We start from the raw sequence: 23,434 nt of genomic DNA, 5'->3' as shown, positions 1-23,434 counted from the left end.
GAGTAAATTCTTACCGGTCGTGTCTTTTAAAATGTACCCGGTGCCTTGGTTAGAGCAAAAAAAAAAAAAATTATCTTTTCATCTGCAGCACTGTGTCATACTGGTGTGGCCTTGAGTGTCTGTGCCCCAGGTCTGCGACACCTCTCCTTTCTTCCTTCACCAACCTCTTAATCATTAGGAACACCTGCAGGCCGGATTTCTATTCATCGCTCGTCTAAACTTCACCTGTGTCGCTATGGCACTTGTGCACTGTATAGACAAGTAATAAATAGAAATCCGGCCTGCAGGCGTTCCTAATGATTAGAAGGTTGGGGAGGAAGAAAGGAGAGGCATCGTAGGCCTGGGGCACAGACACTTTAGGCCGCACCAGTATGACACAGTCCTGCGGATGAAAAGAAAATACTTGGACATGTTATGGTGCGTTTACACAGACAGATTTATCTGACAGATCTTTGAAGCCAAAACCAGGCACAGACTATAAACAGGGATCACGTCATAAAGAAAAGACTGGGATTTCTCCTCTTTTTAAATCCGTTCCTGGCTTTGGCTTCCAAAATCTGTCAGATAAATCTTTCTGTGTAACTTGACCCTTAGAGAGACTTGTCACAAGTTCTGATTGGTCGGGATGTAACCAATTAGGAAAACAAGTCAGGAAAGTTGCATTCCTCTCCTAGCCCTGTGTCACATGATGAGACTGCCGCATAATGAAAGTCTATGGGGCACGTCTATTCTCATTGACAGAGCGGGGAGTGAACCGCGTTGTAGCTCAATCTACTGATTGGTCAGAGTCTGAACACAAAAAAAAAAGTTTTTATTGATCAGGGCATTAGTGTGACAGGTACGCTTTGAAAGCCTTTTTCTAGGTTCTGGAAGCACAAACAGATATATATATAAAAAGGTACTGTGTGTCTTCTTGACCCCTAACAGTGTCAGCAGTTTGGAACATGAATTACAGCTGACAGACCATGAAAACAAGAACAGAAAATCATAGCCAAAAAAAAACAAACAAAACACACAAGTGTGAACACAGCTTTGGCCAAACATGCTCATCAGCACCAATGACAATTAAAACAATGTTAAAAGTCTAAAAGTGATTTTATTTTCCCCCCTACATAAGACAAAATGACTTGTAAATGAAACCGCAAAAACAGCATAAACAGAATAAATAATACTTCTGTAAAGAGTGTAACAGTCTATCCAATGGCGATCAGTCTAACATTTTATAGACTATTCCATAAAAGCCCGGATCAAGAAATAGCAGTAACATATGTCTGAACCACTCCCTGGAGAAGATGGAGCAATGTCAGTACATTGGGAGGTAGGTTTGCCCTTTGATCCTTCAGTGCAGTCCTAAAGTCCTCCCATATGAGATAAGCAATAGAGATGAGTGCAACCCAAGCATGTTCGAGTCCAATTGTTCAGCATTTGAATACCAGTGGCTGAAATCCATGTTTCCAGGCAGCCTTAGGGCTTCATCCAACTTTTTCAGCCAGCAGGTTAGAAGACTCTAACTTGCTGTCAAGCTCCTATATTGCTGAGGCTGCTGAGAATGGGGATAGTTTTCTTACATTCATCCTCAGCGCCATTTTATTGAAATCCTGTGTTTTATCTAAATTAGGTGGTTTTAGCACATTGGGGGTGGGACAACAATCCTTGGTGCACCAATCCACCCAGCTGCCCATGGCCAGAGTGACATTACTGCACAATATTCATGAAGAAGGGCAGGCAGGCGGATCTATGCAACAAGGGTAGCAGTACTGCCCCCAATGCACCAAACATTAACAGATTAATAAAAATTTAAATGTTGCAGAGAATGAAAGGGGGAAAAAAAAAACAAAAAAAAAAAAACACCTCTCTTCTTCCCCGATCTCCCTGTCCTATGGAAATAACAGCAGGTTAGAGTCTTCTAACGTGCTATTATTTTAAAGTCTGTCGTTATAACTTTCAAAACTAAATTAAAAAAGTAGATGTGATATAAAGCAAGTTTGCAATTTACATTCAATATATATATATTTTTTTAAGTTATCATGGAAAACATGGCACTTAACCTGTTTTCTGACTCTTTTTCTCAAAGAGTCAGAAAACAGGAAGTCCTGTGTGTCCCAGGTTATCTGAGCGCTCCCAGAGAGTAGGTAGTCACGTGACTCAGACACATTGAGCCATGACTCTCTTTACTGGCTGGAATTCCTGTGTTTAGTCTGTTGTCAGAAAATCTGCCTTCAGGAGACTGGACCTGGATTTCTGGTAAGTTTAGGTTTGTTTTAAAAGCATGATAACAAAAATTTGATTTAGATTCTGAAAGTTATAGACAGGTACACTTTAAGAGAAACTAACAGCAACTAAATAATCTATAAACTACATTGTTGGATACTCCTTGTCCAGTCATCAGCTGGCTACAGCCATAACTTTTCAAGCACTAAAATAGCGTGGCTTATCCGGCTGAAAGGCACATTTGCTTACATAGTGCATGCCTGTTAAACCAGCACTCCAAGGAAGATGCTGTTGCACTTGCCAAAATATAAAGCTTCAAATCAAATAATTTTTTTGTTCAAATGTACAGAAAAAAAAAAAGTTGATTGCAAAACATTCTCAGGGTGTGAAGATAGTGTTCCAGGCATCTTCTATTCATATCTCTGTAATTTTAGAACTACTTCTCTTTTTCATATTCCCGCTATTGATGTCTATATTTAGTGTATTTTTTTTTTATTTTTGGCATATCCCAGTTCCAGTGCAGATCAGAGAGAGAGTACTGCATCGTCCAAGCCACATACTACAATGCATTTATACGTTTTTATTTCGGGAAAAGTAAAAATCTATCCCTCTATTCTTGTGCTGCTTTGGCATGTGTGATGGGCCTTTTCCTCTCCTAGACGATGCTGCACCGCTGTCCTGTTAAAAAAAGAAAAATTGTGAGTACAGTCTATAGATATAAATAAAAAACAATTCTCATAACTGTCGACTTTTTAGAAGTCGATAGAAAATGCTAGAAGATCCATAAGTCTATTCTTTATATGGTTTTACGATATAATCTATCTTATTAGAGATGAGCGAACCTTGAGCTCACCTAGGTCCGTCCGAACCAGATCGGGCAGCATTTGATTATCGGTGAATGAAGAAGTTAGATGCTGCACTAAGGCTGCCTGGATAACATGGATACAGCCATAGGCCATTTCCATGTTTTCCAGGACTTCCTAGGGCTGCATCCAACACTGGTTATCAAATGCCGCACGCTTGGGTTCGGATGAACCAAAGTGTGTGGAGGTTTGGTCATCTCTAAACATCAGCTTTAACATGACATAAGTTTGTTTTGTGAAAGAAAGTTTAGAGTTGTAGTTTTGTGGTCACCAGTCTTGTGCTGACTGTCGGCTAAACCTCCTTTCGATGTTACCGTGTTCTATAGTCTTCAGGCACTATGTGCTCACAATGGTAGGTCATGTTGTTGGAGACATTTCTTTGTATGTTGTTTCAGGAGAGAAGAGTGTAAAATTCTTTCTTTCGCAACGTTAGGTCACCCAAGGGTACTTCCCACATACAAGGAAGCAAAGTAAAAAAGGTTTATACATACAAACCTGCTGATATGTACCTGATGTGCCAGAGCTCCACATTCTAGCCTCGGTCTTATTTTATTACGTGGCACTATTCAGAGAATTTAGATACTAAACAAATATGCAAATCACTCCATTTGGTGCCCTGGGGGCATTCCGCAGGGTGCACGTCGGCCCCTACTTATGCATATTTATCTATCTATAGGTAGGCACGTCTCCCTCCTATGTACAAGTAGGTGTAGAAGTACTGGCAGGACAGTTTACTGAGGTGCCAAGGAATGCCCCCAGTGCACCAAACAGACTTTTTTTTTTTTTTTTTAAACAAACAAAAAAAAACACCAATTTACAGTTGATCAGTGCACAACAGAGTATTGCACCAAAATTTCACAAATCTATAAATACATCAATACATTGAGGCGTAAACAGGTATATAACAGGTCCCCGAGGACCAAACAGACTAATAAGCATATTTGTTTCAGATCTAAGTACTCTAAATCACAACATAGGAAAATAATAAAACAGGCCAGAATCAGCAGCTCTGACTCAACAGGTACATATCAGCAGTTTCCTATATAATGTATAATAAATTTTGCCTACTTACTGGCTTCTGGTTCACATGTCGGCTCCACTCAGGTGCCATGACAATTGGAAATGGATAGGTTTCTCCAAGAGTTACGTTAGCGTGCGCCAGCGCAGCATTGCTCAGTGCCCAGGGTGTGTGGACATCTCCTCCTTTAATCTCCTGCAGTTCTGGAACCCATAATCGAATATATTCACCCTTTTATTAGAAGGGAAAAAAAAGCTTATGCATAAAAGTTATCAAATTCATTTTAACCTATCCAAACACATATAAAGAACTGACTTTCTCATAAGAGGGAAAAAAACGTCTGCATGAACCAAATGTAAGACATATTTAAGCTCCTTTGTGTACTATGAGATATATCATGGGTGATCTTACCATCAGGACCTAATACATAATGCAAATGCACAGACAGCGGTTGGGAAGTACAACGTGCACGAGGACAATATTGTACTCTAAAAAATGAAACATACGTTTACTCAAGAAAGTACAATGATCAGATCAGTATTGAAGCAAAACTGATCTGCACTCATATCCCTCAGGCTGAGGGCTCTGTGCAGAGGAAGGATACTCCCCTGGGACCGCCTGGAAAACATGGATACAGATATGAGCGCAGATCAGTTTTGCTTCGTACGAAGTAAAACAAATCTGGCTCAGTCATCTCTAAGGCTGGGATCACACTGCGTTTTTGCAATCAGTTTGTTTCATCCGTTTTTTGCAAAAACCAATGAAAAACAGATTGCAAAAATGGATGCATTTGTGTGCATCCGTTTTGATTCGTTTTTCCATTGACTTCCATTATAAAAAAAGAAAAAAAAAAAAACGGATCAATACGGATCCGTTTTTTTGATGGACACAAAAACGTTGCTGACACTATTTTTTTGTCCGTTAAATAAAAAACGGATCCGTTAAACGTATGCTGAAAACGCAGTGTGAACCCAGCCTAATCCTCTCCAAAAGACCATGTTTGAGAAGACCACCCCCTGATCCAATCCACCATATATGTTACATAGTAACATATTGCAATTTTCCTTCAAAAGTGCTCCCCATAGATTTTTTGGTTGGTCTTCTCACTTAGCTGCAAGGTAAACACCATTATGTTGGAGATGTATTAAGAAACCTTATAGCTAATGCCTTGTTTATGTTCTTGAATTATAAAGAAAAAAAAATATATAAAAATAAAAAAAAGGTATGTATAAAAAAAAAAAAAAAAAAAAGTGCTCTAAAAACACCCCACACCCCTTACAATCTCCATTCTCCTAAGCACTTACTGGGTTTCCTACCTACACTTGCACATTACATTATACTAGATGATTGGACCATTGTAGAAATAAAGCACTATAGCCCCTTTTAACTTGAATCTTTTTCTCATAGATTGTAAGCTCTTGCGAGCAGGACCCTCACTTTCTATATCTATAATGTCTTACTGTGTCTATACATGCACCCCCAAAAAATGTAAAGTGTTGCGGAGTATGTTGGTGCTATATAAATAAGATTATACCAGTGTGTTACAATTGTATTATTTTATACATTGCCAACTTTGAATGAGACTTTAAAATACTACTACAATGTTGTAGAACAGCGCCACCTGGTCTTACTTTACTATAACAAAACATGACTAATATGACTATATTTCTAGGTCTCTGTGTTTGGTTATTTCACATTACAGGATCTGTAGCCACACACAGTATACTGTATATAAAGTTATGAATTTCAATAAAACTGGGCATAGAAAAAAAAGTAACCAACAAGAATTATCTGGAGAGATTTCATATGCTTGGAGACTTACATGGGCATCATAATCGAGGCCTTGTTTAATCATGTTGAATTTTCTGTTTTCTCTTGGGTCATTCCCGATTCCTGCACTGTACAACCAGTTCCCGTAATTGCTGCAAACATCATAGTCCACCTAGAAACACAGAAATGAGAGATTCTATACCGTTTACAGTCAATGAAATATATAGCTTGCAGTACAATTGTTAAAGGGGTTCTCTGATTAAAACTTACTTGTGCCCTACCCACAGGATAGGGGACAAGTAAGAGATCGCGGGGGTCTGACCTGTGTATCCACAGGCAATCTCCAGATCGCCCCCCAGCTCCTTTGTTTTGAATACGGCAACAGTATGTGACCCGCGACTATTTATTCTCTATGAAGCCTTTCCATCGGCTCCATACAGAATGAATAGACGTGATCCGCGGCTGTTTTAAAAACAAAGGGGTTAGGGGATGATCTGGAGATCGTTGTGGGGTGCGGAGGTCAGACCCCCCCATTGTTCTGTGAAGCTGATTCAGGGATTCCTCCTGAATAACATGGACAGTAAGTAGCCCTCTCCATTATGTGCATGTGCTCAGTAGTCCTGGATAATTTATGAGCACCAGCAAACTCCGCCCAGCAGCTGCTGATTGGCAGTTATCGATCCATGCTGTGTATAGGCAGTAAATTGTCTTAAGGCAGCATAAACCTAGTGACAGATCCTCTTTAACTAAAAAGATTTTTTTTTTTAGCAAATGGGACATATCACAAGTGTCCAAATACATGTGCATGCACTGGACAAGGAGTGCAACACACCTGCACCTCTTTTCAAGCTTTATTATTAAAGTTACATAACACAGATTTTCTTCCAGTGGACTGTAGAGCCCTGACTGGTAACATCTGCACTTGTGTGGTTGAAGTGCCCCACAGATATAAAAAAAAAACAGACCAGGAGCAGAAAGCTGCAGGAGATCAGGGTAGGGGAGTAGAACATCTTTCTTTTTCTTTTACACCTCCCAGCCATGTGTAACTTTTTTTTTTATCTAAAGACAATCCCTTTGAGTTTCTGTCTTTGGTTGCCAGGCCTTTAAAGTGAACCTGAATGCAGTATATAAAGCAAGGAAAGAAGCAAAGTTCTGTGATGTATAGGTTTATATGATTTGGATTTATAAAAAAGCAGAATAAATCCTGATAAGACTCCTAGGAGACTCCACCCACACCGACTGCCTTCTCTATATACACACTAATACAGGGACAGCTGTCAATCACTAAGGGCTCATTCTCACTATCCGTGCCGCGACACGGATCCCCTAGCCGGAGCCCCCACCGCCTCCCGCCACAGAACCCCCCCACCTGGCCGCAGAGATGACAAGGGAGCATGATGTGCTCTCCTGTCATCTATTCTACTACTCACCTACTCCCCGCTCACCGGAAGAGGTCTAGACTATGTTGCCGGGAGAAGGTAGCGTAGTGCAGGCCACTTCTGGTGAAGATGAAGCCGGTCAGCATGGGGAATAGGTGAGTAGGAAATGAGATGACAGGAGAGCACATCATGCACATCATCTCTGCGGCCGGGCGGCGGGGGATCATGCAAATGGCCACATTCACTTCTATGGGCCTTAAAATAGTCTGTGGTTGCGGATCCGCATATCTTGCTGTGGACATTGAGATGGGTGCAGAGTATGGCGCTTTACACAGGTCCCTCATATAATCTTCCTATTGAAACCTGGATCCTTAAAGGGGTTATCCAGCGCTACAAAAACATGGCCAATTTTCCCCCTCTCTTGTCTCCAGTTCAGGTGTGGTTTGCAATTAAGCTCCATTTACTTCAATGGAACAGAGTTCCAAACCCCACCTAAACTGGAGACAAGAGTGGGGAAAAAGTGGCCATGTTTTTGTAGCACTGGATAACCCCTTTAATACGAGTGTCCTTAGCGTACATGTCGCGCACAGAAGAGACACACGTATGCTGCATTTGTCTGTGTGTAACAACTTTTATTCTTGAAGGTGTCTGCATTCAGTGTGGGAAATGACTTAGTTCCCCATCTGAACTGCGGTCTGTAAGATTAAGTTACAGGAAGAAACACCAGCTGGGATTCTATTTCCCCTTTTTGGTAGGCATGGGGTGGCTCAAAGATACAAAAGAAGGGGTTCCGCCTGGTGGAAGTTAAGTGAATGGGGCATCATTATTTAGGACAAGTGTATAGCAGGAGATTTCAGGCATTACCAAAGCATACAACACGTTTCAAAACCAGTATGTGAAGTGATATACTCATACCCCTTATTTAAGATTTGTCCATTAATTCCTGTATCTGTCATTCCCTGGATTCTATAAAAACATATTAGGTTAACAATACATGTGAAAATGCAAAAGAAATGCAAGTGCCTCGATTATATATTCATATTGACTAAACTGAAGAAAACATAGACGAGGTGACATGACTTCCAAACGACAGGTGTACCTGTCAATTGGAAAACTTTTGCCATGCCATAGTGTCAAAAGTTTTGATCAGTCCAGGTCTGAGTGTTCGGACCTGTACCGATCAGGAGAGTGAGTTGGGAGAACACTGCTACACAGCGGTCCACTCCTTGCTCTGTGTCAGGGAAGGTGTCGGGCTCTATAGAGCTCAACACAGAGCAGAGGAAGGACTCACGATCAGTATTGGTCTGAACACGCAGATGCGCACTGATCAAAACTTTTGTCAGGTCTCTATGACATGTTAAAAGTTTTTCAAAATGACAGGTACACTTTAACCATATGAAAATAGCCAATGTGTACATTCCAGACATCCAATTTCAATAACTTTTACCCAGAGATATAAATATAAAATTCACCTTACCAGCAAGTATTCGAACCATTCTGCACCCATTCTCCAGTCAAGTCCCAGATCCTTGGTTAGAAAACTGGCCACATTCTGGCGTCCACGGTTCGACATAAAACCCGTCATGGATAGTTCACGCATATTGGCATCAACAAAAGGAACTCCAGTACGGCCCTCTAAAATAATGATCAGCAACACATACCTGGGTAAGATATCTGGGGAATACTAAACCACTAGCTATACCTGAAAGAAATGAACTATTACTGGTAATACATATTCTTCATATGATAAAAGAGACACTGACCTTTCCAGGCCTCAAACTGTTTTAGATCTTTCTTCCAAGGAACCTCTTTATCTTGAAGACCTATATGAATTGAGATGTAAGTAATTATCATGTGACAACCATAAAGCTGGATTCATACATGGTTTATACACATACATGTAAAATTTTTCACAATTAACTAGGGCCACTGGTAAAAATTACAAAAAAAATATCATTGTTTCTCCAGCCAACTACCAAGAAAATGACAGGCATCCACAGACAGCCGTTTCAGGGTATTTGCCCCTCATCAGTGTGGAGTAGGATTCTGGCTCCTTGAGTGGAGACCTCCCTTGGCTTGGTTTTTACTTCACAGAGGAAGGTCTGGCTAGCTTACTGACATTGAGAAACATGTGATGGTGTCTCTGCAGTATTTTTGCATATTTAATTCCTGGCTAAGTTAAGTTAAGGGTAGCCTCACACTTTTCTTTTTTGTGGCGCTTTTCTGGCCTCCCAAAAAAAGGAACAAAAACACGATGACAGCACGTAGCGTTTTTTCCACACATTTGCATTTGTTCTTGTGTTTTTAACTTTATGTGTGAATAATCTTTTTTGTGGTTTAGGCATTTTTGTGAGCACCAAGATGGCTGAACTTCCTTTTCCTCTGCCATCACATGATATACGTAGTTGCTGAACCAAAAGGGAACAAATGAGATGACCAGAACATGCCTATTGAACTCTATGGAAGAAAAACTGGCATTTTTCTGAGATTTTATGAAGCCAGCCTGAAGGGGAGATTAGATGGGTACAAAACTACAACCCTGCTGTGTTTACCTTTAGTTTTGGTAACAACACTTCTGTATTTTCACTGTCACCTCCTTTAGATCAGATGCAGGAAGAAGTCATCTGCTGTATATGCTATGCCATGTTCATATAAGTTACAACCTCTACTTACAACCACATATTCTTTTTTGCTCTTTTATTACTAAGGGGTAATGACTTCAAAGCACAAAAAAATTATATCCCAAGATTGGATTGTAAGTGGAAAATTTAGCTTTTAACAAGGTCAGCAATACAGGAAACATGGGGAAGATTTATCATTTCCTGCACCAACACTGAGGGGGAATACTTTGCATAAAAATAATTTTGTAATTTTGCACAATTTTTCCACTGATGCAAGGAATGATAAACTGTCTCCATAATGTTTATTGGTCTACCATACCTTTCAAAAAAAAGATCCTCCTTCCGTACTTCAGAGCCACAAAACGGAAGTAGTCTCTCCATAAAAGCTCAAAAATTACCCTATAAAGAGAAATGAAACCAGATGAGTTACTGATAAGAAAGTCTACTGTAAAACAGTGTTAAGCGGTACAATGTCGGTGTGTGTCTAAAAACATGAGAAATATAAGGTTGCTATTCATACTTTTGTGAGGATTTGTTGTTATTTTTTTCTTTTCTTTTTTTTAACATTAGTCCTATTGTTTGGTGGTAAAATGCAAAAAAGTACACAAGTTCAAATGCAGAGCAGGTCAGCCATGTTTTGATGCAGTGTATCCTCGGTTTGCATGGAGAGCTAGAGATGCTCACAACACAAAAATATCCAACCGTGCAGGCATCTTTAGATGGGACGTAACTCTTATTCTAGACAATTTTAAATTTAAAGGGGAGATTTATCAAGCAGTCCTACAGTATGAATGTTCTTGGTTGCCTATAGCAACCAATCTCAGCTCGGCTTTTATTTTACCAGGACTCATGAATAGTTGAAAGCTGAGCTGTAATTGGTTCCTATGGGCAAGACTGCTTGATAAGTCTCTCCCTTTGATATTTTGCAGAGGCATGCCAAAAGACCCCCCCCAATCTCTAAAACAGGCCAGGATAAGTGAGCAGGGGTTGGCCACTTAATAGTAAAACTGCTCAGTGTACAGTATTAGTAGCTGTACTCACTGTATATACAGACAGCAGCCCCCTGTGTACCTCAGAGCTAAAATCAGACTCCCCTCTTCCAGGCGATTCTGTCCATAAGATGGCCAACATGGAGGAGCATCTGAGCATAGTTGCTCTATGAGGTACACAGGGAGCTGCTGTCAGTATATACAATGAGTACCGTTACTAATACTATACACTGAACTATTTTACTATGAAGTGGCCAACCCCTTTGAGGGCTTCATTGCTTGCTGACTTTTCTGTCTCACTGCATGAGACAACCTTCATAGACTTTTAATGGAGATCATATTGTGCAGTGTGATGGAAATGGCAGTGAAGCGCATAACTGGCTTGTTTCAGAGATTCGAGAGGGTCTGAACACCTAAATCTATCAAGTTTTGAAAGAGATCTTTAATCCTATACTACATATCATGAGCAACATGCACAAAGGGAAAATTCATTCCATGCATAAACTTGTGCTGAGGTGATAGATGATAAATAAAGCTCAGCATATAATAAGTAACATGTAATATTATGAAGGCTGATAATTCTCCTTAAAGAAAATGCTGGAGTGACTGGGAAACTATGCATAACAGCTCTCCTCCAGAAGGAAGAAAATTGTATCTCTAGTGACACCTATATGTAGTTACCCTGTATGTTAATATCCTATCAAAAAGGCCCTGAAAAATGACTAGGACCAGCCCATCTGTAGACGCCTATTTCGGAATTTTTCTCCTTCATCAGTACATAGAAGAACACTGGTTGGCCAGATGAGATGCAGTTTATGCAAACTACTTGAAAGTTTGGAGTCTTAGGAAGTGTTTAGTAGACCTATCAAACTGTCTGGGTTCGGCAACGTTCTCCAAACCTGGACGATTGGCATTGGATTCCCCGCAGTTCCAGGGGATGGCACCCTAGGGAGTCCTGGAAAACATGGATACAGCCATCGGATGGGCTCAAAGTCTATAGGGCCATCCTGATCTCATGTGCACAGAGGTGAGAGAGAAGAGTGCACCAGCGCGCCTCTCTACCCACGAGTCTGAACCCTCCACCGCTTAATCTATTCACAGGTCCCTAGGGCATGTCAAAAGTTTCTACTTATTTGCAGGCAGACTTTAAGAAATCTGAGGTGGACGCCCTCTGGACCCAGACCTTGAAAAAAAACTGAGCAGAAGTGGCTATACACATGATCAGCGAATGCTTTATTTCTATCAACATAGGCATTTTCCTCTTTTTCTCTTTGTATTTCCTTAGTAGAACATTTACGCTATGGTTCTCTAACATACGATTATTCACATATCAATACCGCTGAAACAGAAAATAATTATATCAAAAAGTAAACAAAACTGCTTACCAGTATGTACTCTGATTCGCAGTTCGTTCTCTCTCATACTTGCGGATCTGCTCAAATATATATCTGGGGGATATACAGCCCAACGCAAGCCTGAAATACAACAGTGCGTCATAATCTAGAATTTATGTACTTTTTAGACTTTTCAATACTTTTTAGGGGCTTCCGATTCTAATAATGTGTTTCAGCATACACATGGATAGAACCTTACCATGGGGCAAATTTTGTTGAATAATCCATTCCTATCAATCCATTACGAGTATCTTTATAAGAGGCAACAAGATTCTGAAGAAGAAAAAAAAGATGTTAGAATAATGTGAATGTCGCGCCTACTGGGTGGAAAGAAATATCATGGTATCTAAATTAGATTAAAGTATTGTCACACAACTGAATAATACATTATGGTTTGGTTGGCATTACACAACTGTCTTTGAGTGTGATTTGGCTGCATTAGGATGTGAAACACATTATAGGGCTTATCTTCAGGATAGCCTATCAATATCAAATCATTTGGGGGAGAACTCCTACCTTCAGCTGTATAAGGAGGGTGCAGTGCTTGTGGGACTGCCAAATTCTCTTTGTTTGCCGTTTTTCGTACCTGCCTTTTATACGGAGTCCTAAAAAACATTCATATAGCCTATGGCCTATGGCTGTTTCCACATTTTCCAGGCAGCCTTAGGGCTGTATCAAACTTCTTCAGCCACCAGTAAACAAATGCCGCACCCTAAGGTTCGGACGAACCAGAGTGTGCTCACAATTCACTCATCTCTAGTAGAGATCACTGACAACAACTATAGGTGGGGAAAATGGAAACTACAAATACAATGGAGAACAACCTGCACCTAATTTAGTGCAGTACTAGATGGCACTTATGTAGAATGATATATACTTTATACATTCAGTACTGTGCACCTTGCTAGTATATAGTATATTTTTGTATTTCAAATACTAATTGTTTAAAATTGTTAAAGGGGAACCCGTCACTACTCCTATATGTATATAAAGTGGCGGCAACATATGACACAAATTTACTTTGAGCAGAATACCCCTTTAAGTATAACTATAGAATTACACTGATGTTAGATTCCTTTTTTGAACAGACAAGAAGTAGCTGAGTAGTTGTGACAATGAATACTGGTTACTTTTATGCTTGGATAACATAACTTACCGTATCCCAGAAGTAATGCTGCAACCTCTGTAAGGCCTGACTCTCACCACCACTGCAGGGAAACGCCGTTCTTGGGTCTGTTAGAGGATCTGTTAACCATAATATAGCCAAAAATGTATACAATGCCATGATAAATGTCAAATAATTTGTCTCTTATAAAAAGGACCCCAATAAAAGTCATCACAGGGGGACAAAAGACATTTCCAGGAGCTTCACACAAGAGACATAACAGGCTACAGAGACGTTTAGTAACAGGGATTACTAGGTAGGAAACATGTAGCCGAATATGTTACTTCACTTTCACACAAAGGCCACAAATACAGAGCCCGTCCTGACCTGATTTAAAGGGACATCAAACTTATATTTTATGTTGGTTTTTTTTTTCTAAGTCTCAATATCTTTTGCACCAACACTTATTAAACAAAAGTTTTTTTCTATACAGAGATGTCTGACATAATGCTACAACCTTGTTGCTGAAAATCTTCTGCTGTTGGGACAGAGCCCTCCTCCAGGCCTGCTGGAAGAGACTTCAGCTTCTCTGGCATCTGCATTGTTGGTCGTACTTTGCCTTGCGCCTCAACAGCCTTTCTGAACTGGGTATAGACATCTGGTAAACTACAAGAGAAACAAATAAAATGGATTACACATGAATTACTGGCAAGCTCCACTTACTACAGGATCTGTGACAGAGACCTCTGAACAAAACCACAGATGTCAATATATGCTTCCTATGTGTTACTGGTATAGTAATAGGTACTACTAATAGGTTTCTCTATATTAAAGGGGCACTCCGGGTTGGGGGGCTTTCCTGGCTATGGCCAGGGAGGAGGTGGATGAGGCAAACGATGTCCACTTACCTCCCTGGCTCCAGGGCCGGGTCCCGGATTGCGCTGCTCCAGTCTGCGCTGCCCGGACGCTTCCTGGTCTCTGATGCCGGTTTCAGACGTGAAGTTTCAAGCCAGCTCAGTCAGTCAGTGCGCGATCTGGAACCGGGGAGGTAAGTGGACATCGTGGCCTCATCCACCTCCTCCCCGGCCATAGCCAGAGAAGCCCCCAAGCCCGGAGTACCCCTTTAATATATATAATTAAGCTGCTGGGCAATTTTTCTATGAAAATTGCATTAAAAAAAAAGTAGTTATCCAGTGCTACAAAAACATGGCCACTTTCTTCCAGAGACAGCACAGCACTCTTGTCTCCAGTTCTGGTGTGGTTTACAATTAAGTTCCATTCACTTCAATTGAAATAAATTGCAAAACCTGCACCCAAACTGGAGACAAGAGCGGTGCTGTCTCTGGAAGAAAGTGGCCATGTTTTTGTAGTGCTGGGTAATCCCTTTAACCCCAGCAGGGGAGGCGATATACTACATCTTTGAAATAAATTTTTGTCCGTTTTCTAAATGAAATACAATGCTATATACTTGGCAACTAGGTGTCTCACTTACTAGAAAACTGCAGTTGAGGCTCAGTCACTAAGACCATTTGGTCTTTAGTAACAGCAAAAAAAGAGACCAAATGCAGGAAGTGATGTCAGTTGTCCCTCTTCTCTGCATGGACTGATAAATGCCGATTGGCCAGCAGCCATACACTTGTACACTGCTGCAGCTGAGTAAACTATCTGATCTTTTGGCCCAAGACAAATGTCAGCCATAAAAAGGGGCCAGCCCACCAGCTCAGAGTGAAATGCAGAAGCATGATCATCATTATAACAGGTACAATTTTAAGTAAAAATTTGCATTACACTTCAGATGCTGAAAATTTTACCTGGAGATATGTCTGAATGGTAGATCTTCCGGGTGATATAATGTGGACCCCCAGACTGTATGAAATTTGACTCCATGCTGCGTGCAGACTTGTTTCACCGATTTCTCAACATCCAGCTCCTCTTTTGTTGCCTGAAGGAAATTTGTCACAGGTCAGTGTAACTTTAACCTAACCTCGCTGTCATTTTCTCCTCTTTTCATTTACACCGCTTACCGTGCAGGAACACTATTGTTATATTTTAATAGAGCGGACAATTCTGCACACTACAATACGAAATATTAAGAGTAGTTTTGTAATATTTAATTTCTTTTTTTACACTCCTCCTAGGTAACTATAACATGCAATCATTAGAATGCTTATACTGATCAATGATATACCATTGCATATCATTAACCAAACCAGAGGTAAGTATTACACCTCCATTTGTCAGGGAAACTGATCGGGGTTCCAATCAGTTAGTGACAGGTACCGCTCCAGTCACGGACACCCTTAAAGAGGTACTCCGGGCTGGGGTTATTTGTATTGTATGGCCGGGGAGGGGGTGGAAATAGAGGCCGCCGGTCACTTTCCTCCTTGGTTCCAGCGCCAGGTCCCGGATCGCGCTGCTCCATTCTCCCGTCCCGTTGCCGCTTCCTGCTCTGAGCTGCGGCTTGAAACATGACGTCTCAAGGTAGCTTAGCGATCGTAGCGGGGTCCCGCCTTGGCCACTCAATGGCTGAGCTGCCTTGAGACTTGATGTCTCAAGCCGCAGCTCAGAACAGGAAGCGGCAGCGGGACAGGAGACCGGGGCGACGCAATCCGGGTCCCGTCGCTGGAACTGGGGAGGTAAGTGACCGACAGCCTCTATTTCCACCCCTTCCCCGGCCATACAATAAAAATAACCCTACCCGGAGTACCTCTTTAAATGCTGCGATTGCTATAGATCGTGTATTTTAAGGGGTTTAAAACAGACAGCAGCAATCATGCTACTGCCTATCATTATGCTTCACAATGGGACATTAAAACCCTTTCACGCCAGGAATTGTGGACGTGAAAGTTAAAAACATTTTTTTTCCTATGATTTGTAGCCCATTGTTTTTATTCCTTTTTTTATGTTAGTAAATCTGTATTTTTTTTTTTGCAATACTGGGGGGAAATGTTTTAGCACCCGTGCATCACTGACCATACACATATGCTCAGTGCGTGTAGGGGACAGATGAACCAGCGAGGGACAAGCCGGGGAGCTGGCTCTGATGCCATCATTTAACCATATATCGGTCACTTTACCACCATTACGTTCACACTGGTCAAAATAGCAGCATACTTTGTTCTACCTCAGGGTCTGCGTAGGATGGAGAAGCGATAAAATACTGAATGTACCTCTTCTTGTAGCGCCACTGCGGACACCGGGCCAATCTGCTGGATTAGATCCTCAATCACAGTCTCAGGCTGGCCTCTTCTCAGTAGCAGATTGCTGGGGGGATATGATAGTAAAGGGTTAATAGATGTACACAAATGGGGGAGATTTATCAAACATGGTGTAAAGTGAAACTGGCTCAATTGCCCCTAGCAACCAATCAGATTCCACCTTTCATTTTCCAAAGATTCTGTGAGGAATGAAAAGTGGAATCCGATTGGTTGCTAGGGGCAACTGAGCCAGTTTCACTTTACACCATGTTTGATAAATCTCCCCTTAGGCTACATTCACGCTGCGTTTTAGTAATCAGTTTTTTTCATCCGTTTTTTTTTTGTGTGCAAAAAACGGATGAAAAAAACGGAGGCATTTGTGTGCATTCGTTTGATCCGTTTTTACATTGACTTCCATTGTAAAAAAAAACGGATCAAAACGGATCCATATTTTTTGCCGGACACAAAAACGTAGCTGACACTAATTTTGTGTCCGTTAAAAAAAACAAATCCGTTTTGATATGTTTTTTTTTTTCTTTACAATGGAAGTCAATGGAAAAGCAGATCAAAACGGATGCACACAAATGCATCAGTTTTTTGCAAAAAACGATTGCAAAAAACGCAGTGTGAACCTAGCCTTTTATGTCATAAAAGTCTACAATCTCCGTCTTACCTTCCTTTTTTCTTCAGTGTGTTTCTTAAGTCTTTCACACTTTCTAACAGGAACTTTAAGCGATGGGGTCCAGTCTTGGGAAAATTGTAATAATGTGTTCCCAGGTAGTGTCTTGGATCAAAGCAGTAGAGTGGGACAATGTGATCGGCATTCCTGTGAGCCCAGAGCAATACCTACAATGTACACAAAATACCTGTATTATATCCTATATACACAGATGGTGCATAGAGACTTCAATTGCAGGGTTTTCCACCAGTCACAATAAAAAAGACCGAAACCCCCTTTAACATTGCCTGTACATAGCGTTGCTCCTGACAGGTGTTGTATACTTCCACATACAGTTTTGCTGATATCCTGACATTCACCTACAACACACTGACCAAATGCATTCTTACCCCTAAGCAGGTGTATCAACGATGATCAATATAAGAGATTAGCCAGATGAGTCCAGCCTGCGGTGAAATAAAATCCCAAATTTACTGATCAACCTGTAGAACAATACTGTAGAACTCCAATGCGTTGGCCATGACTAAGGGTGCGTGTCACTCTTGAAATGTGTTGGAGTTCTGTGGGGACAGTATGCACTGTGATGGCGACCTACAATAAATTTTGGATTTAATTTCACTGCAGGCTGGACTCTAGTCTACTGGTGATCAACTGCAATCTATGGGGGAAACTGGTAGGAAGTGTTCTGTTTTCCTGCAGCGCCTCCAGATGAAGCATTACTCAGTACTCAATAATATATCTGTGTTATATAAAACAAGAGAGATCCTCCACAGCTAGAGATAGATAGAAACACACACAGCAGATATGCAGCAGATTTGATGCTGTGTTCAGTAATTTAGATCTAATCTGCTGCGTATCGCAGCAGTAAATACGCAGCGTATATGCCGTGTGTGTTTGTACCCTAACCCCCAGCATCCTCCACTCCCCTGATATCACTCCCTATAACCCCCAGCATCCTCCACTCCCCTGATATCACTCACTATAACCCCCAGCATCCTCCACTCCCCTGATATCACTCACTATAACCCCCAGCATCCTCCACTCCCCTGATATCACTCACTATAACCCCCAGCATCCTCCACTCCCCTGATATCACTCACTATAACCCCCAGCATCCTCCACTCCCCTGATATCACTCACTATAACCCCCAGCATCCTCTACTCATGTAGTATCACTCACTATAACCCCCAGCATCCTCTACTCATGTAGTATCACTCACTATAACCCCCAGCATCCTCTACTCATGTAGTATCACTCACTATAACCCCCAGCATCCTCTACTCATGTAGTATCACTCACTATAACCCCCAGCATCCTCTACTCATGTAGTATCACTCACTATAACCCCCAGCATCCTCTACTCATGTAGTATCACTCACTATAACCCCCAGCATCCTCTACTCATGTAGTATCACTCACTATAACCCCCAGCATCCTCTACTCATGTAGTATCACTCACTATAACCCCCAGCATCCTCTACTCATGTAGTATCACTCACTATAACCCCCAGCATCCTCTACTCATGTAGTATCACTCACTATAACCCCCAGCATCCTCTACTCATGTAGTATCACTCACTATAACCCCCAGCATCCTCTACTCATGTAGTATCACTCACTATAACCCCCAGCATCCTCTACTCATGTAGTATCACTCACTATAACCCCCAGCATCCTCTACTCATGTAGTATCACTCACTATAACCCCCAGCATCCTCTACTCATGTAGTATCACTCACTATAACCCCCAGCATCCTCTACTCATGTAGTATCACTCACTATAACCCCCAGCATCCTCTACTCATGTAGTATCACTCACTATAACCCCCAGCATCCTCTACTCATGTAGTATCACTCACTATAACCCCCAGCATCCTCTACTCATGTAGTATCACTCACTATAACCCCCAGCATCCTCTACTCATGTAGTATCACTCACTATAACCCCCAGCATCCTCTACTCATGTAGTATCACTCACTATAACCCCCAGCATCCTCTACTCATGTAGTATCACTCACTATAACCCCCAGCATCCTCTACTCATGTAGTATCACTCACTATAACCCCCAGCATCCTCTACTCATGTAGTATCACTCACTATAACCCCCAGCATCCTCTACTCATGTAGTATCACTCACTATAACCCCCAGCATCCTCTACTCATGTAGTATCACTCACTATAACCCCCAGCATCCTCTACTCATGTAGTATCACTCACTATAACCCCCAGCATCCTCTACTCATGTAGTATCACTCACTATAACCCCCAGCATCCTCTACTCATGTAGTATCACTCACTATAACCCCCAGCATCCTCTACTCATGTAGTATCACTCACTATAACCCCCAGCATCCTCTACTCATGTAGTATCACTCACTATAACCCCCAGCATCCTCTACTCATGTAGTATCACTCACTATAACCCCCAGCATCCTCTACTCATGTAGTATCACTCACTATAACCCCCAGCATCCTCTACTCATGTAGTATCACTCACTATAACCCCCAGCATCCTCTACTCATGTAGTATCACTCACTATAACCCCCAGCATCCTCTACTCATGTAGTATCACTCACTATAACCCCCAGCATCCTCTACTCATGTAGTATCACTCACTATAACCCCCAGCATCCTCTACTCATGTAGTATCACTCACTATAACCCCCAGCATCCTCTACTCATGTAGTATCACTCACTATAACCCCCAGCATCCTCTACTCATGTAGTATCACTCACTATAACCCCCAGCATCCTCTACTCATGTAGTATCACTCACTATAACCCCCAGCATCCTCTACTCATGTAGTATCACTCACTATAACCCCCAGCATCCTCTACTCATGTAGTATCACTCACTATAACCCCCAGCATCCTCTACTCATGTAGTATCACTCACTATAACCCCCAGCATCCTCCACTCCCCTAGAATCACTCACTATAACCCCCAGCATCCTCTACTCATGTAGTATCACTCACTATAACCCCCAGCATCCTCTACTCATGTAGTATCACTCACTATAACCCCCAGCATCCTCTACTCATGTAGTATCACTCACTATAACCCCCAGCATCCTCTACTCATGTAGTATCACTCACTATAACCCCCAACATCCTCCACTCCCCTAGAATCACTCACTATAACCCCCAGCATCCTTCACTCCTCTGCATCCTCTACTCATGTAGTATCACTCACTATAACCCCCAGCATCCTCTACTCATGTAGTATCACTCACTATAACCCCCAGCATCCTCTACTCATGTAGTATCACTCACTATAACCCCCAACATCCTCCACTCCCCTAGAATCACTCACTATAACCCCCAGCATCCTTCACTCCTCTGCATCCTCTACTCATGTAGTATCACTCACTATAACCCCCAACATCCCCCACTCCTCCAGCATCACTGACTATAACCCCCAACATCCCCCACTCCTCTGGCATCACTGACTATAACCCCCAGCATCCCCCACTCCCCTTATATCACTGACTATAACCCCCAGCATCCCCCATTCCCCTTACATCACTGACTATAACCCCCAGCATCCCCCATTCCCCTGGCATTACTGACTATAACCCCCAGCATCCCCCACTCCCCTTACATCACTGACTATAACCCCCAGCATCCCCCACTCCCCTGGCATCACTGACTATAACCCCCAGCATCCCCCACTCCCCTGGCATCACTGACTATAACCCCCAGCATCCCCCCACTCCCCTGGCATTACTGACTATAACCCCCAGCATCTCCACTCCCCGGATATCAGATGCTGCTATATACAGGTGTACCAGCTTCTCACATCACTTTATTATACACAGACTGAACATTATGGAGCTGTCTCCATCTCGGTAACTGCTATGATGATTGCTGTATACAGCTGCAGCTCTCCTCCATGTATTATACACAACTGCACACGTGTAGCCTGACCCCGCCCACTATTACACAACCACAAGCTGCACCAATAGCCGCTCACCGCATTACCAGCCGCACCAATAGCCGCTCACTGTGTGAGGAGCCGCACCAATAGAGCGCCACCTTGTGCGCAGCCGCACTCAGCCACCTCGGTTGTATAACCGGTATTTGTGTAACCGCATATGCTTATTGTATACTCGCGTACCGTGCGCTCCATGTTGTGACCCGTATGTGGCGCAGCCGTGAGTTACCTCGTTATCGTGATAGCGCAGGTCATTCCTCAGCAGGCAGATGACTGTCCTTCCCGCAGCCGCCATGGTCACCACCAGTTCTGGGTTTCACCCGGATTCTACTACTATAAATGACCCGCCCATTGTGGTGACGTAAGGGTCCCGCCCACTAATTCAGTGTGCTGCAGTTCAGACTTGAACCTCTAGGGGTCGATCTAACTCTCTGAAGTGTAATGTATCATTGATGTACCAGTGTTCCCTATTCTGTGGACCTAATAGCTGTTACAGAACTACAATTCCCAGAATGCCCTGGCAGCCTACCTAACTAGGGAACTGTCATTAGGATAGTGTGTCACAGCATTACTGTGCGAGAACTATGGGAGAAAACACTGGCTGCCACACGTGTAGCATACAGTACAGCTCTGACCCAATGCACATTACAAAAATGTGACGTTATTTCTACAAACATTGTAGGGGGAATACTAAAATTCCAGGTCTTTTGGGATTTTTCGTCCGTCATTGCCGACGGGTGTCATAAAGACGTCTGACAGATGATGGACGTCTATAGTGATCATTATAGACGGCATCATTAGCAAATAACGGACGTCTTTTTGATGCCTGTGGTCAAAGACGGCAGAAAAATCCTGTAGTATAAATGTAGCCTTAGGCCATGTTCCCACTCCATTCTGTGACCTGGCCGGCCGGTGTTTGTTATGATCATCACAGCCAGTACTGCTGTATGCGCCTGCATCCCAATTCACCATAGCCGACAATGGAGAGTGTGGCCGGAGCCGCACGCTCCATTGTGTGGCTTGTCAGGCCTGTGCGGCTACTATCTAATGAATAGCGGCCGCACAAAACTTACATGTCAGTTAATCGTGTTTATACTATGCATATACACTCCGGATGGGATTCCCTCTAACTGCAGTGCACATAAGTTTTGAATGAATCAAAGCCGTTGTTGCAAATCGCCAACAACGGCTGTGATTAATTCAAAACTTACGTAGTGCAAACATGGCCTTAGGCTGGGTTCACGCTGTGTTTTTGCAGTCTGTTTAACATATCCGTTATAAAACTGTGGTTGACCACATTTTTGTGTACACTAAAAGTTTTTTATTATTATTATTATTATTATTATTATTGAAGTCAGTGGAAAAACAGATCCAAACAGATGCACACCAATGCATCAGTTTTTATTAATCATTTTTTCCCCCATTAAACAGATACATAAAATGGACAGCAAAAACACAGTGTGAACCCCTTATCCAGTGCTACAAAACATGGCCACTTCCTTCCAGAGACAATACTGCTCTTGCCTCCAGTTCAGGTGTGGTTTGCAATTAAAGGGGTTATCCAGCGCTACAAAAACATGGCCACTTTTACCCCTGCTGTTGTCCAGGTCAGGTGCAGTTTGCAATTAAGCTCCATTTACTTCAATGGAACTGAGTTTCAAAACCCCACCCAATCTGGAGACAACAGTAGGGGGAAAGTGGCCATGTTTTTGTAGTGCTGGATAACCCCTTTAAGCTCCATTCACTTCAATGGAACTGAGTTTCAAAACCCCACCCAAACTAGAGACAAAGGGTCCTATTCCACGGGCCAAGGAGGGCCCGATCAACGATGTAAACGAGCGTCGATCTGCTATTCCACGGCCCGATGATCGTTGAGCGAGGGCTGCAAGGACATCGTTACCGATGTCCTTGCAGCCCTTGCAGCATCATACATTACCTGGCTGCAGGGCTTGTCCTCCGCTCCGTCTCCTCCCCGGGTCCCCCGCGCTCTATCTTCTGAATGGCCGGTCAGCTGACAGACCACACTCAGCCAATCACAGGCCGCGGCGGTCCCGACCTGTGATTGGCTGAGCCCTCCGTCAGCTGACCGGCCATTCAGAAGATAGAGCGCGCGGGACCCGGGGATGAAGACAGCGCAGAGAAGAAACCCTGCAGCCAGGTAATGTATGATGATGCTGCTGCTGTTTCTTCTCAAATCGTCGGTCGCCCGCCGCGCACCGCTATTCAACCGTAGCGATGCGCGGTGGGGGAACGATGATTTTAGGTCTGGC

At 42.6% G+C, this 23,434-nt stretch overlaps 1 protein-coding gene across 2 annotated transcripts; it reads right to left on the bottom strand.

The window, feature by feature from the left end:
• Positions 1–862: 862 nt before the first annotated feature.
• Positions 863–21,554, bottom strand: LOC138784793 (cryptochrome DASH). Of its 2 annotated transcripts, none has more exons than XM_069960482.1 (14): positions 21,348–21,420; positions 17,221–17,393; positions 16,521–16,614; positions 15,162–15,292; positions 13,868–14,016; positions 13,402–13,490; positions 12,445–12,518; positions 12,237–12,326; positions 10,182–10,261; positions 9,005–9,064; positions 8,719–8,876; positions 5,915–6,034; positions 4,147–4,323; positions 863–2,889 (listed from the first exon to the last, which is right to left on the bottom strand). In XM_069960482.1, the coding sequence occupies exons 1-14, from the start codon at positions 21,357–21,359 to the stop codon at positions 2,782–2,784; spliced, it is 1,515 nt and encodes a 504-aa protein (XP_069816583.1). In that variant the 5' UTR covers positions 21,360–21,420; the 3' UTR covers positions 863–2,781. The 2 variants fall into 2 exon arrangements, with proteins under 2 accessions (XP_069816583.1, XP_069816582.1); XM_069960481.1 differs by having other exon boundaries at positions 864–2,889; positions 21,394–21,554.
• Between the last annotated feature and the right edge of the window lie 1,880 nt (positions 21,555–23,434).

The sequence above is a fragment of the Dendropsophus ebraccatus genome, chromosome 2, assembly GCF_027789765.1.
Source record: "Dendropsophus ebraccatus isolate aDenEbr1 chromosome 2, aDenEbr1.pat, whole genome shotgun sequence".
Lineage (NCBI taxonomy): Eukaryota > Metazoa > Chordata > Amphibia > Anura > Hylidae > Dendropsophus > Dendropsophus ebraccatus.
Note: the sequence above shows the minus strand (reverse complement) of the source record. Positions and strands in the feature narration are given on the sequence as shown.